Source organism: Scatophagus argus, chromosome 15, assembly GCF_020382885.2.
Source record: "Scatophagus argus isolate fScaArg1 chromosome 15, fScaArg1.pri, whole genome shotgun sequence".
Lineage (NCBI taxonomy): Eukaryota > Metazoa > Chordata > Actinopteri > Scatophagidae > Scatophagus > Scatophagus argus.
In genome coordinates, this window is record NC_058507.1 from 20310241 (window position 1) to 20327385 (window position 17145).

Consider the following 17145-nt stretch of genomic DNA (forward strand, 5'->3'; position numbering starts at 1 on the left):
TACAATAAGAAGTAAGGAAAGACACAAATCAGAAGCGCCGGTACTTAGAACGTAGTAATGCTAGCTCTTTTCTGGCACTGAACTGGACATGTTGGGTAAAAACTTACTCCTGTGTGCTATGGGCAGTTGTCACTTCCACCTTTTATAATCTCCATCAAGGAAAATGTGATTTACATATTTAAATTAATTTTTTAATTTTTTTTTTTAAATCTATGTTTTATCTTTTGATGGAATTTTTGGAAGCACCAATGTACCCTTCTAATAAAGGGTTTTCGATGCCAAAATTTAAAGTCGCTGTGCTGGCCCAATACTGCACGGGTTGACAAACTGTTACTGTTTTGCTCATTAGTCTAAGTGCGTATACCTCACTTACACACACAAAAGCAGATGCAGAAATATCCAAGGATATTATTTTCATACCTACTTTGACATCTGTCTTCAGGAATCCATAACTCTTTCCTAGTTCACTTTCAGGGTCCTCTCTGCCTCAACTGCAATAACCATCTATCACAAGTCATGACTACCTAATGAGCCAGAAGGCTAAACAAGCAGACTGAGGCTAACTTCAGTTGGTGCGAGCCAAATATCTTGTAAAGCAAACTATTCCAATATTTCTCAAAAGCAATTAAGCATGTAGAACTAATAGCAACTTATCAAGCTTTAACATAGCATCATCCCCCCCCGCCCCCACCTGGAGGCCCCACCCTCAATGCACGGGACCCAAAGGATCCAACATTCTGATGCCAGTAACAGCAGCACAAGGAGGACCTACAAAATATTAAGCAGATGGTTGTAATGTTGGGGCTGTATAAGATATCTATTTATTTAGTTTTTTTGCTACGTATCAATATTTTAGAATGAAAGTAGATTTTTTAGAAATAAAATCTAATACTTAGCCACAGTACCTACTTGTGTTTCTCTGTGCCTGTATGCAGAAAGCTGTCTCTCCAGGCTGGTCATCAGATAAAGGCAGTCTGTGTCTGGCTCACTGATAGTCATGCACCGCTATGAGAATAATGAGGCTAATTTACGCAGCAGATGACTGATAACTCCAAACAACCTTTGTGGAGGAGGGAAAAATGCAGTAATATCACAGGCACTTTTAATTAGGATTGCTGACTGCCAGCAGTATAGGACATGTGAAGTGTTAACGGCAACTAAAATAAAGTCACTGCTTCTTTCCAAGAAACTGTATACTCAATACGTGTCATAACAAAATCCTACATGTAGGTTTTGGAAATTGGACTATTGACATTGAGATCATGTCCTTTGTCATTTTTGGTAATTTGGGGGTGCTTTTATTTGGCATTTCAGGATATTTTGATCCCAGTATGCTCTTTATCTTTGAGTTTAATGTAAGAGTCATTATTTTTACACCAGTTTTATTTTTTGGCAGTAAGTAGAGTAGCTTAGTCCTTTGCTTAGGTAAAATGTAATGTAGTACTGGTACAACAATATAGAAATATTCAGATACTAAGGAAAAAAAATAATGTTAGAATTAATATTAATGTTGCTTACATGTTAATACCTCTAACAGTAACAACAGTAATAATACTTTAGTAAAATAATTGTTTCATATCTAAACATCATAATTATGAGGTACTTGTACTTAATTTCAGTACTTGAGTAAATATCTTAAGTTATTTTATAACTGCAGCCACTCTTCTGGGGAGGCTTTCCACAAGATTCAGATGTGTTTATGTGGGAATTTTTGCCCATTCATGCAGCAGAGCATTTGTGAGGTCAGACAAAGATGTTCTCCGTCCCAGTTCACCTCAAAGCTGTTGGATGCATTGAGGTCTTACTGTGGACAAGGCAAGTTCTTCCTCACCCGACTCATCCAACCGTGTCTTTATGGACCTTTGCTTTGTGCACTGGGGCACAGTCATGCTGGAATAGAAAAGGGCCTTCAACAAACTGTTGCCGCAATGTTGGAAGCATAGCATTGACCAAAATGTCTGGATTTCCTGAAGCATTAAGATTTCCCTTCGATGAAAGTAAGGAGCTCAGCTCAACCCCTGAAAAAGAGCCCCACACCACACCTGAATTCAATAATATAGAGGTGTGTTCCAATATTTATGTCTATATAGTGTACTTAGATTGTATATATATGTCAAGTGCTGTCATTGGTGCATTTAGTATGCATGTTGTGGTAGAAAATGTGTTTAGTAATGTAAAATCAATGCTAATGTGCCCATTGTAACCCTTTGCCTCTCTTTTTCTGACAGTGATGGAACCAAGAGTGGCCTGTGGATCCCTTGTGAGCTCTATTTCACAGCAGACAACATGAAGGAGGAAATTTTACTCACCCTGATAGCCAGAGAAGTCCATTCCATCAGACCGTACACCATGGTTGTTGTGTGAAAAAACAACAACCCCCCTCCCTCCCCAAAAAAAAAAAAAACAAAAAAAAAACACCATTAAAACATCACATCTTCCTCTCTCTCTCCCTCTTTCACTCCTCTGTTCAACCCTTGGGAGGAAAACAATTCCTCCATTCCTACTGGACAGGTCACTGATGTGAGTGACTTAAGACTGTTAACTACAACGACTGTTCTCCTGCTACTACCCTTTTCCCTTTAAAAACATATTTTTATAAGAAGTATTTATCTGAATATATCTCTGCACATATTGTGGATAAAACTGTACATCCCTGAATTTCCACCTGAACATCCTAAGAGTCAGCTATTGATTTCTCAGACACCCTCTTGGATTAATACATTTTTTGCAGCTATGGATCTTGTTAGTTTTTCTATCCGGCTTCAAGTGTTCCTCAGCACATGTCTGGGACTGGAATTTTCAGGCACACCAGGTCAGTGGGCACGCTACCTCCGCTGGGACGCCAGCACCCGCGGTGACCTCAGCTTCCAGTTCAAGACAGGAGCCTCGGAGGCGCTGCTGCTGTACTTTGATGACGGAGGCTACTGTGACTTTCTGCAGCTGTCGGTGGTGGAGGGTCGGCTGCAGCTGCGTTTCAGCATTGACTGTGCCGAGACCACAGTGGTGGCTGACAGACGGGTGGATGACAACAGCTGGCACTTTGCCACTCTGAGCAGGTATAACCAGCGCACAGTGCTGGTACTGGATGGCCAGGCCAAAGCAGATGAGGTGCGGCCTCAACGTCTGTTCATGAAAATAGTCAGCGACCTGTTCCTGGGTGGAGTGCCTCAGGATATCCGCAACAGTGCGCTGACACTGCCTACAGTTCGAAACATGCAGCCCTTCAGGGGCACAATTACAGACCTCAAATATGGCATCTCACAGCCCCTATTCCTGGGAAGCCTTAAGGTGCCCCTGGAGTCGGAAGGGTGGTGCACCGTGAACCCGTGTGAGAATGGCGGTACGTGCTCAGTGGTGGATGGAGAGCCGGTCTGTGACTGCTCCAAAACAGAATATAAGGGCCTCTTCTGCAGTGAAGGTAATACCTTTAAAGGATGCCAAATGTGTCTCATTCACTTCAACTTTGAACTTTGATCTAATTTGTTTTTATATTTTAAACATTAATTTGTATTTATTAAAAATCTAACCAGAGCCATAATGACAAATTAGCCTCACAGCCCACTGCTGTTCCTGGGGACTTGATTTGAATCACCTTGAGATGAAGCCAGTAATTCACAGGTAACTGGGCCATGACTCCAGTTAAAGCTAGTGAAAACCTGAGAGAAATGACAAAATCCATCCAAATAGTTGATCCAAAGAACTGCCTTCTCTCACGGTTGGAAACTACATTAGACCAGCATGAAAACACCATATTTTATTTAGTCGTTTTTCCCTTGTACCATGATCCAGATGATTTCACCTGTCCAGTGTGTATTCGTTTTGTCATGTTACCTCACAGGGACCAACATTATGACTTTGAAGGTTTCAGTGTTTTTCACATAACTTGGCTTTTTAACTCTGTAGTCTGAGGATTGTTTCTGCTATTACATAAGGTATCATGGGGTTTGAGGCAGATAGGCTTTTTGGGCTTGCTTGGTTCTCTCTGTGATTGTGTGTATGTGTGCTTGTCTGGGCTGTAAAATCTGAAAGCTAATCTAAAAACAGTTAGCCAGTGAGGTGCAGGTTAATGGCATCAGACCTGCAGGCAGTGATAAGGATGCCTATGGAGAGAATAGGGCCTCCTGAGCACACTTTCTTCACCCAATCACAAGATGGCAGGTATTTTATATCACATCTTTTGTGCTGACAGTTTTGTTAGAGCTGTGTTTCAATTGCACTACAGCTGGCAGCATCCAGAGCAAATATGATTCTTCTTAAAAGAAAGCTCTGCTTATTTCCCTTCATGGGTTGTCTGCCTGCAGGTCAAATAACACATTGACTTGCTTTATATGGAAACGTGGATTTCCTGTGATTTGATAAATAATTGAGTGCAGAACATTCGGTGATAATGCCTATTTTATTGTGGCAATTTGTGAACATGCAGTCAGCACAGGAAATGGATTCAGGCACATTTGCTTTTTTCTTTGCTCTGGAAAAAAAAAAAAAAACTTGTTGTGTACTTAATTATTCACAATCAATACACTGTCTTCAGGCTTTCCAAACCAGTAGCTTCCAGTAGCTGAGGAGTACACAATGATCTGACTCCTTATGAGATAATCAATATCACTTGGGTAAGAAAGTCGCTGGACTCTTTTTTTTCCCCATTTAATTAATTCAGATCGGAGGTAATTTGTTTGAATATATTTGTTTCGCTATTTTTCCTCCATCTTTGATTCTCGAGCACTCTTCTTAACCTCTCACAGATATGGAATTTACATCCCCATTTGGCCTGACTCCAAATGCTCAGCATACAGACAAAAGGCCTGGAAATCTGGAATTTAAAGATTAGGTTTTTCTTTATCTATTTCTGCCCGTGTTTGAAATAAAGGAGCAGGTGGGGTGAGGGAGTGGGGGTTGGCATCGGTGCCTTCCTGTGTCTTGCTGGTGGCTGAGCTGATTTGCTTTTGCTTGGCTGATTGACTGGATGGCATTTAACTGACATGATGGGCTCTGAGGGTAGAAATATTTATGCTTCTGCTCCTCTCTTTTAGTTGTCTTTCATTGCAGATATGTGAAAACAGCACAACGCTGCTATATAAAGTATTAAAAAAATCTGCAAACTCAGCCAGTGCTTTGTCACGACATCAGGCGGGTGGAGGAGTAGCTGCAGCTCAGAGGAGCCTCACTGCTTCTACTAACCTGTCTGCTCTGACTGCCAGTCAGATACATGCATGCATGCATATACATATAAACCTATCATCCCTTTATCTTCTATTTGGTGTAATCCATACCATATTTCATATTGATTCATCAGTTTTAGTTGCACAGGATCATAAGTGTACACACATTTTCTTACTCACAGCTGATGGAACAAGTGTGTGTCCACAGACTTCTGGATCTTCATCTGGCATCTGACAGATAGGCTTCTGTTTACCTGTACTGAGATTCATGATATATACAAATACATGAAACTGCAAATATATGTTATAGATGTGTTAAGTAAATTTTGGCAGACTTCCTATTAGATCTTTTTTTTTTTTTTTTTTTTAAATGGAAATTTTGACTGGAGCAAGACAAATCATGGAATGGTACAAAATGGAAATGTTTTATTCTCTATGCATGTGCTCAGTAGCTTTCACTCCACTGGATTTTAGTTTTTGTACAATTGAAAATTTCATAAGAAAGTTACTGAAAGCATAGAATTTTGCATGGGAACATGGGAATCATAACTTATTTTCAAGCCTTATATGGGTTTCCCCTAGTCACAAGATGGCAGGTGTTTCAATTGTTCAACAGTTCTACAAATTCTGACAGCAATTTTGACCTCATGGTTGCAAACAACATTGGGAATCATCCTCTGGGTACCATTAATATCCACAGCAAATAATGGCAACAAACAAATGAATAAATAAAACAAAAAAATCCAAGGTTGTAAATATATTTTAGAATTGGTACAGTTAATCTATTTATTTTTACATCACCCTCTACAGTAACATCAATTTATTTATTACCATTTATACACAGCGTTACACAGAACCTTTCTCCAAAGATGTTTCTACAGCACCAGAAAGACTGCTGTGCTACATGTCTAACATTTTTTATTCAACTACTTTGAACTTATTGAGATAAGTGCTTGAATATGGTGTTCTGTCATTCAGCTATACATATATATATATACATCACTACATACAGTATCCTCCCACTTCCTCATCCCTCACAGTTCTCTCCACACACACACACACACACAGAACCTCATCCTCCAGCTCCTTAGTGCTGTGATGCGTGACTCAGTGAGGTTCTGGTGACCCTTGTAGGTTGATGGGCCACTTTTCCCAACCTTGATTTACAGCCTCCACATTGGGAGCAGTTCCCAGTGTTGATTTACGTCTGGCTCTCCCTATCTCACCCGCCTGTTGGGCTACCTCCTGTGAGGCACTGATAGGTGAGTGGAAGCAGGGAAGTTGAGCAGCACAGAGCGAATTTGGATTGTTGATTGTGAAGGGATAAATAAAATGCCTAATGAGGTTGGCAGAGGTGGACTGGTGGGTTGCCTGCCTGTTGAATATATCAGGGAGAGAATATAACATGACTCAGTGTCAGCAAAACATGAACACATGGCTGTATATTTAACAGGATTCATAATGTCAGACTGATTGGTTCTGAGATACTCATGATCAAATGTCTGATTCTCATAGTACAACGCTGAAGAGTGAAATCACCTGCACAACAGAGTCATGTTGTAGTCACTACTCTGCTGTGCGATTTTGCTAAATTCCAGTTAAAGTTTTGCACTTCCTGGAGATGTTTGAATCAAGTTAAAAGATGACAGTGCCGTTGGGTTGCTAAGGCAAAGGGTCATCCGGCAAGGCTAGGCACATCCATGCTTGTGCATACTGCTGGAAGGTATGTAAAGACAATCTGAATGGTGTATTTCTACTGTTTACTTTGTGGTTGTCACGACTAAAGATAAATTAGTTATGACTATGCCACTATGACAAATTCCTAGAGTTGTAAAATCCTGTGAGTATTAACTATAAACTACTCTGTAGTGTTCAAAGTATTCATCTGTTAGTGTCCCCCCCCCGGTCTGAATTTCCTCTTATTACCTTTGAATAAAAGGCAAATCGAGGCTAACAGAATAAATTGTTAGAGAAGGGTTTCAGATTCTATTAATTAAGAAAACAGGTAAACATAGAGGAAGTGTTGCGTTTCTATGCACAGCAAAACAAAAAAAAGAATAGATGAGAAAACAAAGGGATGTCTTACTAAAGTTTGCGAAACATAGAAAGAAAGTCCTGTTTCTCATAAGCCCGTTTCAAGGCCTCACTTTTAGCTGAGGTTAATAAAAGCTCCAGCCACGATCTGAGCATTTACAGCAGGGTATGAAAACTTTCCTCAGTTTAATGAAAATATTACATGTATGTTAATGTTTATAACACGTACATTACTCGTTGCAATAAAATATAATCACAACAGGGAAAACAGCGCGAGTACTGGATTTCAGAGAGCAACTTAAACCTGACAACACTAAATGCAGAGCACCATTTTTCAAAAGGAAGCAAAAGCAAGTGTGTCTTTTTTTCAACAATAAATCTGTCCAGTCACAGCCTGGGGACAGGACCATGGGCACAGCTTATCATTGCAGACACACCCTAATGGCAGCCATGACAGATAGCTGTTCACTTTGAAACTGTCTCATGTGGCCAGAGGGACACCTCGATTGATTGTAGCATTAAGTTTCATTTGTGATTGACTACCAGTTTTGAGAGATGGATTGTGCTGTGGGAAGCTATACAAACAAAAACTTAGAAGGATCTTTTTTGCACAATTGCTCAAAAAGTGTCAACAGCTAGTGTTAAGTATTAGCTTAGGTTAGCTTACTGTGAACACTCCTCCCCCATTGAACTGGGATAAGCTAATGCTAATGGATGTTTGCATGTAGTTGGAGCTGCCTGAAGGGCTGAATGTGAGTCTGCAGCAGTGGTGCCCATTAAGTCGATCGCGATCCACTGGTCGATCATAGGTAGTGTGGGTAGATCATATGGCATTTAAAAAAAAATAGCTGTTAGCCTATCATCCATCCTCACTAAGGCGTTTGCCATTTGATTGACATACAGCGCAGCGAGTCTGAGATCTCATTTTTTTTTTGACACACGGGGTCACCGCGCATGCGCGGCTAAAACGCGCGAGCCACTGTCAAACTCCGGCGAACTAATTACCAAGTTAGCGACTTCTAATTTATTTCGACCAAAGAAAGGGTCTAATAATGAGTGGCTCAGCTTATTTATGCGAGTCAGCCTTTTCCCACATGAAGATTCTTAAGTCCAAATACCGTTCCACCATGACTGATGGTCGTTTGGAAGTCTGTTTGAGGTTGGCTAGCAGCAGCTACTGTCCGGACTATGCAACCCTGGCTGATTCCATGCAGTGCAAGCCATCAAAGTAAGGTAAAGGCCAAAAATGTACAGAATTGTATTGTGCCATACGGGTTCATGCAGTTATGCAAGCTTCACCGACATATATTATAAATATATAAGGTATACTATATAGTATGTATATATAAATAAATATATGTTTAGCATTTTTGTTTTGGGTAGATCATTTTGACTTGGCCATTTTAAAAATAGCTCGCAAGCCAAAGAAGTGTGGGCACCACTGGTCCACAGGATGGATGAATTTTGCAGTTCATAGTTCATAGTTCATATATTTAGTTCATGTTACATTTCATAGTTCATTTTACAACCACTGACAGTTAACTGTTACTGTCACTTTTGTTCTGATTATACAAATCAGTGAATTTCAGAAAATTGCCAATAGAAGACAGCTAAAATTCAGGTCCTATTATACCTCTAAATTAGATATGATGCACCCATACACTTTCTCCTTTATTCTTCTTATGCCTGGATAAGCAATGTACAGTAGGCGATAACACTGCAGACTTTAATTATTTTGAAAATTTCCTCCCACACACATCCATCTCAAAACCATCCAGTGGATTTCAACAAATGTTCTTCAGCAATGGGTCTGTTATGTATCACAGGTGGTTGTAGTCCTTCCAAAACCAGAATTACACAGCAAAAGTTGAAAGAGTTTAGATCTTTGATATGCTCCGACTGCTTACATACCTGTAGAGAATGCACTTTGTAGGGTACGCTGCTGTTTTTGCCAGCTTATCAATATCCGATTAAGACCAATGCAAACAAGATGTTGAACTCCTGCTCTGTTTAATTAAAGATTAATCGATGAAGTCAGAGGGGGCGAGAAACTGGCAGAACTGCTGAGTTCGATGAGTAGAATTGATGATGTAAGAGAAGGTCAGTAATAAAGCTCCAGATTAGGTGGCTTAAATCAATTAACAGGGCTGATATTATTTGCCCGTTGTAGACTGAAATGTAATTTAGTAATTTATTTAACTGAGGCAGTCATATATACTATTGCAGGGGACAAAATAAATTCATATTGAGGCTGTGACATGGCCAGAATTGAGCCATGACACAAAGGTATGGTTAAAAAAAACTAAAAATAAAAAAACAAAAAGCAAAACAAAAATAGAAACATTAAGGCTTAGACTAAGACTTAAACTTTGAGGACGAGTGTGACAAATACATTATTTAATATTTTGGATTTTGCATTCTTTAAAGTGAAAAATATGTGTTTTATAAATGATCCTTTCAGTATCATTTGTGGTTATGGTTTAAGATTTAGGTTAGGTCACAGAAAAAGAAAAGAAAAGAAGAATTAAATATAGACGTCTGTACCACTACAAAAATCACACTTTTTTCTAATGACTGTTTTTTTGTCATTCAGTCAGAAATAAATTGTTTCATTATACGACTGATACAAGTAAAAAAAATGCAATTTCATTTTTACAGCACTTGTCTGTCATACAGAAACTAGCAAACCTCTTTCAATTTGTAGTTCTCTCTCTAAGTGTCAGCACTGCGCTGCCATCAACCAGCCGACGGCCTACCAGCTGTATGCCGTTGACTCCCCAACATGAGCAGATGGCCTCAGCAGCCCTCCCTGGTGGTTTGTCCAGCCACCCTTATGTTCATATCAACATGAAACATGAGTGCTGGTGTATTCGGTCAGCAAGGAGGTTATGACTGTTACAATTATGATGATGAAAACAATAATACTCAAGCCCTCAGCGCTGTAATGACACAATCCTGTGGGACTTGTGTGTTTGTGCGTACGTACCTTCCATGTACTGGTTTACCTCCCATGTTAACAACATGCAGAAAACAATCAGTCGAGCCAAGAGCGATGAAAGAAAGCAGAATTTGAAATACCTCATTAATCACTGTGCTCTCCCACTTTATCCAACACATCATGAATCATCCCTTTAAGTAATCCACTTTGGGCTCTAATCCCCTGCTGTCCTCACCTCACCTTTTGAGTATTGAATTAAAAGAGAGAGTCATACTCTCATACCCTAGATTATGTGTCCACCGATGAATAAATAAGTTCGACAAAGCGCTGGTGAGTCACGCCAAAGGATGATGATCTGTTTGGATGTTATTTTTCGGATGAATTTCTGAGGAGAGCTGCAGGTTATGGATTTGTTACATTCATAACACAGGAAATAATGTTTCAGAGCCCCTGTTACAGTAATGGTATTGAGTTAAATGCTGGCTAGCCTGCCACTGGGAATTGTACCTGTTAGTGTTTGATTGGTTTGTCAACTGGTACCTTATTAAATATGTATGTTGTGTGCATGACTCTCTCTCTCTCTCTCTCTCTCTCTCTCTCTCTCTCTCTCTCTCTCTCTCTCTCTCTCTCTGTCTGTCTACAAACACAAGTCTGATGGCGCAACACAAGGGAAGTAAACTGTCAAAGGATGTAGGTCAAGATAGAGAGCAAAAAAATAATGTGTGTGTGTGTTGGGGGAGGGGGGGTTACAACTGACCAGGAGAGAGAATGACAGACAGACAGAGAGACTGAGCTTTGAATGATGGATTAGTCGTAAAGTCAAACTGGAGTATTCGAGAGAATTGAAAGATGAATTTGTTAATCCGTTCTCTCCCTGCTGTTACTTCTTTTTATCTGCTCTGTCCCCAGTGGTTAGAAGTACCCCTTCTGTCGTTCCACCATGAAGGGTTTTTCATCTGTATGTACAAGTCTGTCCTTAGGAGAAAAATTGTACCATTGGTTATTTAGTCAAACTTATATTTACATTTTCTCAACAAGCAACTTTGTGCCATGAGAGTGAATGTCCCTCAGGAGCAAAGTACTGTGACATTGCGACATAGTGATGCAAAACCTCTTAGGGAATAGGCCGAGATGGACAACAAAAATGAAACAAAACACATTTAGTAAAGTAAGTCCGTGTTATGGAGCGCTCCTGCAATAAGTATTATAGGGCTATTTCACATTTATTTGTTTAATATATTCATATGCACTTAGGAGATCCTGTGACTGAGGAATAACTGAAACAGACAGAATGATCTGAGTTTTGAGTACAGTGCGAGGAATCTACACACACTTCTTCTCTCTCTTGTCTTTTTCTCTGTTTCTGTCTCTTTCACCTACGCACACACACATATTTTTGGAGTGTTGACTTCAATGCTAGATAAATCTCAAACAAATCAACTGATTCAGAGAGGACACAGAGGAACTGAAGCTTTAGTAAGATTATCTCAGCACAGACAAACACACACACATTCACATCTCCCAGATGACCATTTGACCATCTCATTCCAGCACAGCTCACGCAAGTCCTCAGTTTAAACTGAATTAATATCTAATGCATATCTGATTGACTTCCATCTGCTTGTGTTCACATTAACACCCTAACATGCCCAATTACTGAAGTCCCCGCTAAGAACATTGAATGCATCTCAAGTCAATTACCTTTTACTTCATTTCCAGTTACTTCATTTCTGAGAGGAGGCTAACTAAATAAGGCCACACACATTTCAGTAATCAAAGAATGGCAGTTGTTTCGATGATGAGCACTGTCTAACTTTTGCCACACTGTGATAATAGGGGCCTTTGGAAGGAAATATCAACTCTCTGATATCTTCTCAAATTCCATAAAACACTTGACAGCCAGAATTTGTCACCAGTATTCACGGTACCCAGAACATGGTTTACCATCTGTTTATCAGCACCCATTTGTAAATCTGCAGTCAGTGTTACCATGTAGCTTTAGTGCATAATGGGTAATGCTTGTCATGTTGGTTCATGCATCTTATGTTTCTGCTGTGCTATGACGTACTGAAATCATTCAGTTTGTAAACTATTTTTCATCTTTGCATTTTAAAATGAATATTTTTCCAAATCCTCAGGTATGGTGTGTGTGTTTTTGCCTCTCTATTCCACTCTTTTAAACTCTACCTGATTTGTTGTGAACCATCGTTCTAGAATCCGCACATTGGACAATATTGAAGACCTTGTGAGCATCTGCGTAGAGTTCTGTAGAGCGGTTAAAACTGAACTCTTGAAATCTGTAGTTGTTTCAAAATCTGTGGAACAGGCACATTGTCTTATTTCATATTACTATTAGCAATAGTGGTGCCATCCTCAGGTAAAAAATTCCACTTTCCACTACCATTTTAATTTAGGACAATCTAAAAAGTGCTGGCTGTATCTCTAAGAGTTTTGCTGTGGATATTCATTGGTTCCAGGGTTAGGGTGGATTTTCAATGTTATGGCTTTCAATTCTCAGTACTGATCAAATGAGGTAACATGCAAGACTAAAAGTGTGTGTGTCACTAGTGTTTACACATGGAGGGAAGAGATGCCTTTTCGTGGATATTTCACTTTGAATTTCATCTAATGGGACTGAATGATGGTTTAACTCTTCATTACTAAAACCTTCTGCATTGTAAAGGACATACACATGGATGTGCCCACTGCCAGCCATCTGTATGGACTGTGAAGTGTCTAATCATTTGCATGATGGTCAACATGCAAGTAAGAAGAGTGTTTCTAATGTTGGTTTTGTTTGCCTCTTTTCTCTGTTTTCTTCCATTTCAGAGGTCAGCAACAATAACCCAGGTAAGTTTGAATGTAAAAACAAAATATAAATATGTGACAATCATAGGAATTATTTGTATAGCTGCAGATTTCCAGATAGGCTAGGGTAACGTAAACATAGTACAGTATGAGCTTGGTGAGTCTTCAGTGTGAGGCTAAAAGGTAGATTTACTGCTACATCATAGTCTTGTCAACAGAATGACCACACATAACAAGAGCAATTGAGTAGCATGCAAGAACACCTATAAGAAGATGCAACAAGAAACAGGCTGTAGCAGTACACACTGAGTTATACATTTTTTTAAAAAAGGAAATGTGTACAAAAACAGGTTAGTGGAAACTCCATTATTCTGTAGTCTGCTGATTTATGGAAGAAAACCTGAAATTGTTCAAACTATGTTTTTTTTTTGTTTGTTTTTATCAGACTGCTACTTTTTGGGTAGAGATAAGGTTAAATATGATTGAGCAGGCCATCACTTCTACTATCATGCTGGTATTTCTTACGAGGAAGCCTCCTGCTCAGCCACAGGAAGCTTTGTGTCACCTTGGTGTGTTCTGATGTCATGCTTTGCCTCCATGGAAAAGCCTGTATCATCACAATACCAAAGAGTATTGATGCTAAGTGTTCTCTGCTCTTAAGTGTTCTCTTTCACTCTTTCCCTTCCCTCTCTTTTACTCCTCTCTAATCTTCTCAAGGCCTTGCTCATATGATGGCAGAACAAGGTATGCTTCTGTTTTCCTTCTCCGTGTTGTGACTTTATTTGGAAATCTAACATGGAGCTGCATGTTTTGGTGTTGGTGTGGAATATATGAAAGGTGCATGTTTCTATATACTTTGCTGTACAAAGCCAACGTGCGGTAACTATACATACGGTCAAAACAGTGAATCTCCAGCTGCTGTTAGTTGAAACTAACTGGTGAAATAACTACAGCTCATGCTATTTATTCTTATTATTTATTTTATCTGTTTTGCCAAGCAGTTTATTGTAACAGAAAAATGTAAAGTACTTGAAAAACACATAGGTCTCTTGACACATTGTCAAAGAAGAACATTTTACTGCAAAAGTTGTACTATTAATGGTGTATTTGTACTTTTACTTAAGTAAAGGATCTGTGTACTTCTTCCACTTCCATTGCCCTTGAGAGCAAAGGAGTAACTCAGATCATACCAGACATTATTATACAGTGACACATACACCAACAGTCAACAGAAGTTCTTCACTAGCATGTCATTTAGTGGGCTTAAAAAGGATGTGATCTTGTGTCATTTTTTAGCATGTCTGAAACCTTCGTATGAAATCAGCTGTAGATGCTAAATGCCTTTAGCTGTTTCCACGGAAATAGATAGATAGATGAACTTTATTGATCCCACAGCGGGGAAATTTACTTGTCATGGCAGCTCACAAGAACAGAATAGAGTGCAAAAAGCAAAAATGGGCAAAACAGTTTCAGAAATAAAAAGAGTTTATAAATTAACGGTTTAAAGTAGTTAAAATAACAAAATGAAATTATTGTATTATAGTTATATCACAAACACTGTATAATATACTGCTATACAGGCTATATACATATCAATGCAAGCACTGGACACCGTGTCAGCATAGATATCCCACAATACAATGCAGCATTGTATTGTCAATGACAATGGTGAACACTGATCAAGGCAAATGTAGTGTAATGTCAGTAAAGCTTCAGTAACTTTAAGTATAAGATTTCTTTGCTTGGTGTAATATATTTTTTACATGGGTTCCCATGTTTACACATATCCAGCCGACAAGGAAGGTCTCAGGAAACTATTGTTCATATGCATGTTGAGGGAGTATGAAGTTCAACCCCAACAAAGTTATTATTGTAGCCATGACCAAGTACTAATTTTACCCAAAATTCTGATGTTTTCTAATCTTATCTAAGTATATATTTTAACCCAAACCATGGACCAATGACGTTTTGTCACTTGACTTGAGGACTTAGGGCTAATAATTTTCAGCAATAATTTGACAACTAGACTAATTTAAAAACACACTTTATCCACACTTTACATGTGGTTTCACGTGTTAATGAATCACTACCAATGCAGATACAGCAAAAGTTGTAGCTTGTTTAGGTATTTAAATGGTGTGACAACCAGGCTAGCACTGTGTAAGAATAAATACTCTCAGCTGGTTACCTTTTCCTTTACTTTGCACTATACATCTTCTTTACATTAAACATTTAAAAGCATTTAAACTTTCAATGAAGAAATAAACAAATTGTGGACAGAGAAAAGGTGAAACAGATGCAAAAGACAAGAGGGCTGGAAAAACATTTATTTCTAGGTTTTACCTTGTAATCTCCGACCATTATTCAAAGGCAGAGTTCAGTGTATGCGGTTCTTCAATTTTCAGTGAAATTATCATCCTTAAAAGGCATGAAATGAAAGTATTATAAACTGTGTGTTTGCACTAAATACCCTTTTTTCTCACAACATCACCAGCTCTAGTTAACCCTCTGTGGCTTTGTGTGTTGCTCGTTGTGTGCAGTGTTGCTGAGACATTCAAAGGTTATTTAACACCTGATGTGGTTGCATGTTGCAAGTGTTTTCTTTTTGTTTGTTTGTTTTGGGTTTTTTTTGGATGCACAATTGCCTTGTATGTAGCATCACTGTGTACTGATCTATGCTCATGACATGTATTCATATATACATTGATGTGTTTGGTGCTAGAATTTGAACTCATGTCTCCTCTTCTTCTTCTTCCCTCCGCCTCTTTCGGCTGTGGATCCTCTGTTTTTTTTTTCTCCGCCTCCTCCTGCTCTTCTAGCTAAAAGCAAAGGTACAGCTTTTTCAAAATCTTTCCTTTTCCGCCTCTATGAAAAGCGACGCTTGCTCTGTGAGTGTTTGAGAGCTCTAATGTGTTTACTTGTCTGTGTTCAGTTTCTCTTCTGTAATGTTTTCTCACCAAGGGTGTTGGATTAAGTGAGCAATTAAGCCAACCTTAATTGAAGGAGAGGGGGAAAAAAGAGAGTGTGTCGCTTTGTGTTTTGTTGCTGTGTGTGTTTTCAATCACTTAGAATGGTGTACAGTGTATGCAGGGATGCTGTGAGTTCTGTGGATCAATTTCCACAAGAACAAGCCTCTCCATCCTCTTTCTCAGTAAATCAGAGTTTCTGTTTATTGATAGCTTTTACATAGGTTGGGTTGAAATGACAGAACGTATAATTCATTCTTACTACTGGCTGATGGAAGTAGTGTTCTGGACTGAGAACTGACAACTGACTGAGAGAGCTCAACGTACTGTACAAATAGACAAAAGAAAGCAGAAAACATCTTCATCGACAGACGCGCAAGACAAAACCAGATACGTTTATTCTGGTGAGAATCCCGCCAATCAAACCAGCCCTGAGATGGCTACACAGGTCAGTGATGCAGGAGGGCAACGCCTCTAAAACTGCTCAATGAATGAGTTACCTGCATGTGTGAACCTCAAATGGACTTGGAAGTAGCAGCTGTTTTTCTTGGGCTTTCTTTGATGGCACACTTGCTGAACAGGACTGTTAAAAAAAAATCAGATCTGTAGACTTCAGTCTTGAGTCAGACTCAAGTTGAAAAAGTGAGGCCATATAAAGTGGACTGGGTATGCACAGACTTCACATTTGACCCATTTAAGAGTTGACTGCCTGAAGACGTAACTTGAACTGAAACAAAGCAGAGGAAAGATACTGTGCTGTGTGCAGACTTTGTTTTTTGAGTGCTGTCAGATGTTAATGAGTAATTGAGATTGTAACAAGGATGCACATGCCATTGTCGCCGTGTCTCTCTAGTAAAATTTCCTGGCACTGGAATAAAGTTGAAATAAACTCAGCTTAAACATATGAAAATTAGTCCTTAACTATAAACATAAGTAGCTGAAGAAAGATGTTTCACATTTATGTAAATGAATATGTACCTTCCTTTGGTTCAGATGACTGAGACACATGTACAAAAACACACACACAACCAACTACGACTGGGTAACTTTCTGAAAATGGAAAGTACATTAAAAATGATGAAATGAAAACCCATGACTAGTATTGTAAAGCAGTTTTTTTTTTTTTAAAAAGAAACACCATTTAAGTTTTTGCACCGTTGAACAGTTAAACACTTTCATCCATTCCTTTCTTCCGATTGAAACTATATTTGTGATGTGTCTGATCAATCCATAATAATGC

General features: G+C 39.0%; 1 protein-coding gene across 2 annotated transcripts in view; it reads left to right on the forward strand.

Annotated features, from left to right (window-relative positions):
- nrxn3a (neurexin 3a) overlaps positions 1 to 17145 on the forward strand; it is a 163008-nt gene that overhangs the window by 11336 nt on the left and 134527 nt on the right. Inside the window, exons 2-3 of one of the 2 annotated variants that reach the window (XM_046412322.1) lie at positions 2229 to 3418; positions 12961 to 12981. In XM_046412322.1, the coding sequence (XP_046268278.1) occupies positions 2734 to 3418; positions 12961 to 12981 (706 nt within the window). In that variant the 5' untranslated portion in view covers positions 2229 to 2733. Of the gene's footprint in view, positions 1 to 2228; positions 3419 to 12960; positions 12982 to 13660; positions 13684 to 15758; positions 15771 to 17145 lie in introns of those variants that run through there. The other variant, XM_046412324.1, reaches the window with a different exon arrangement.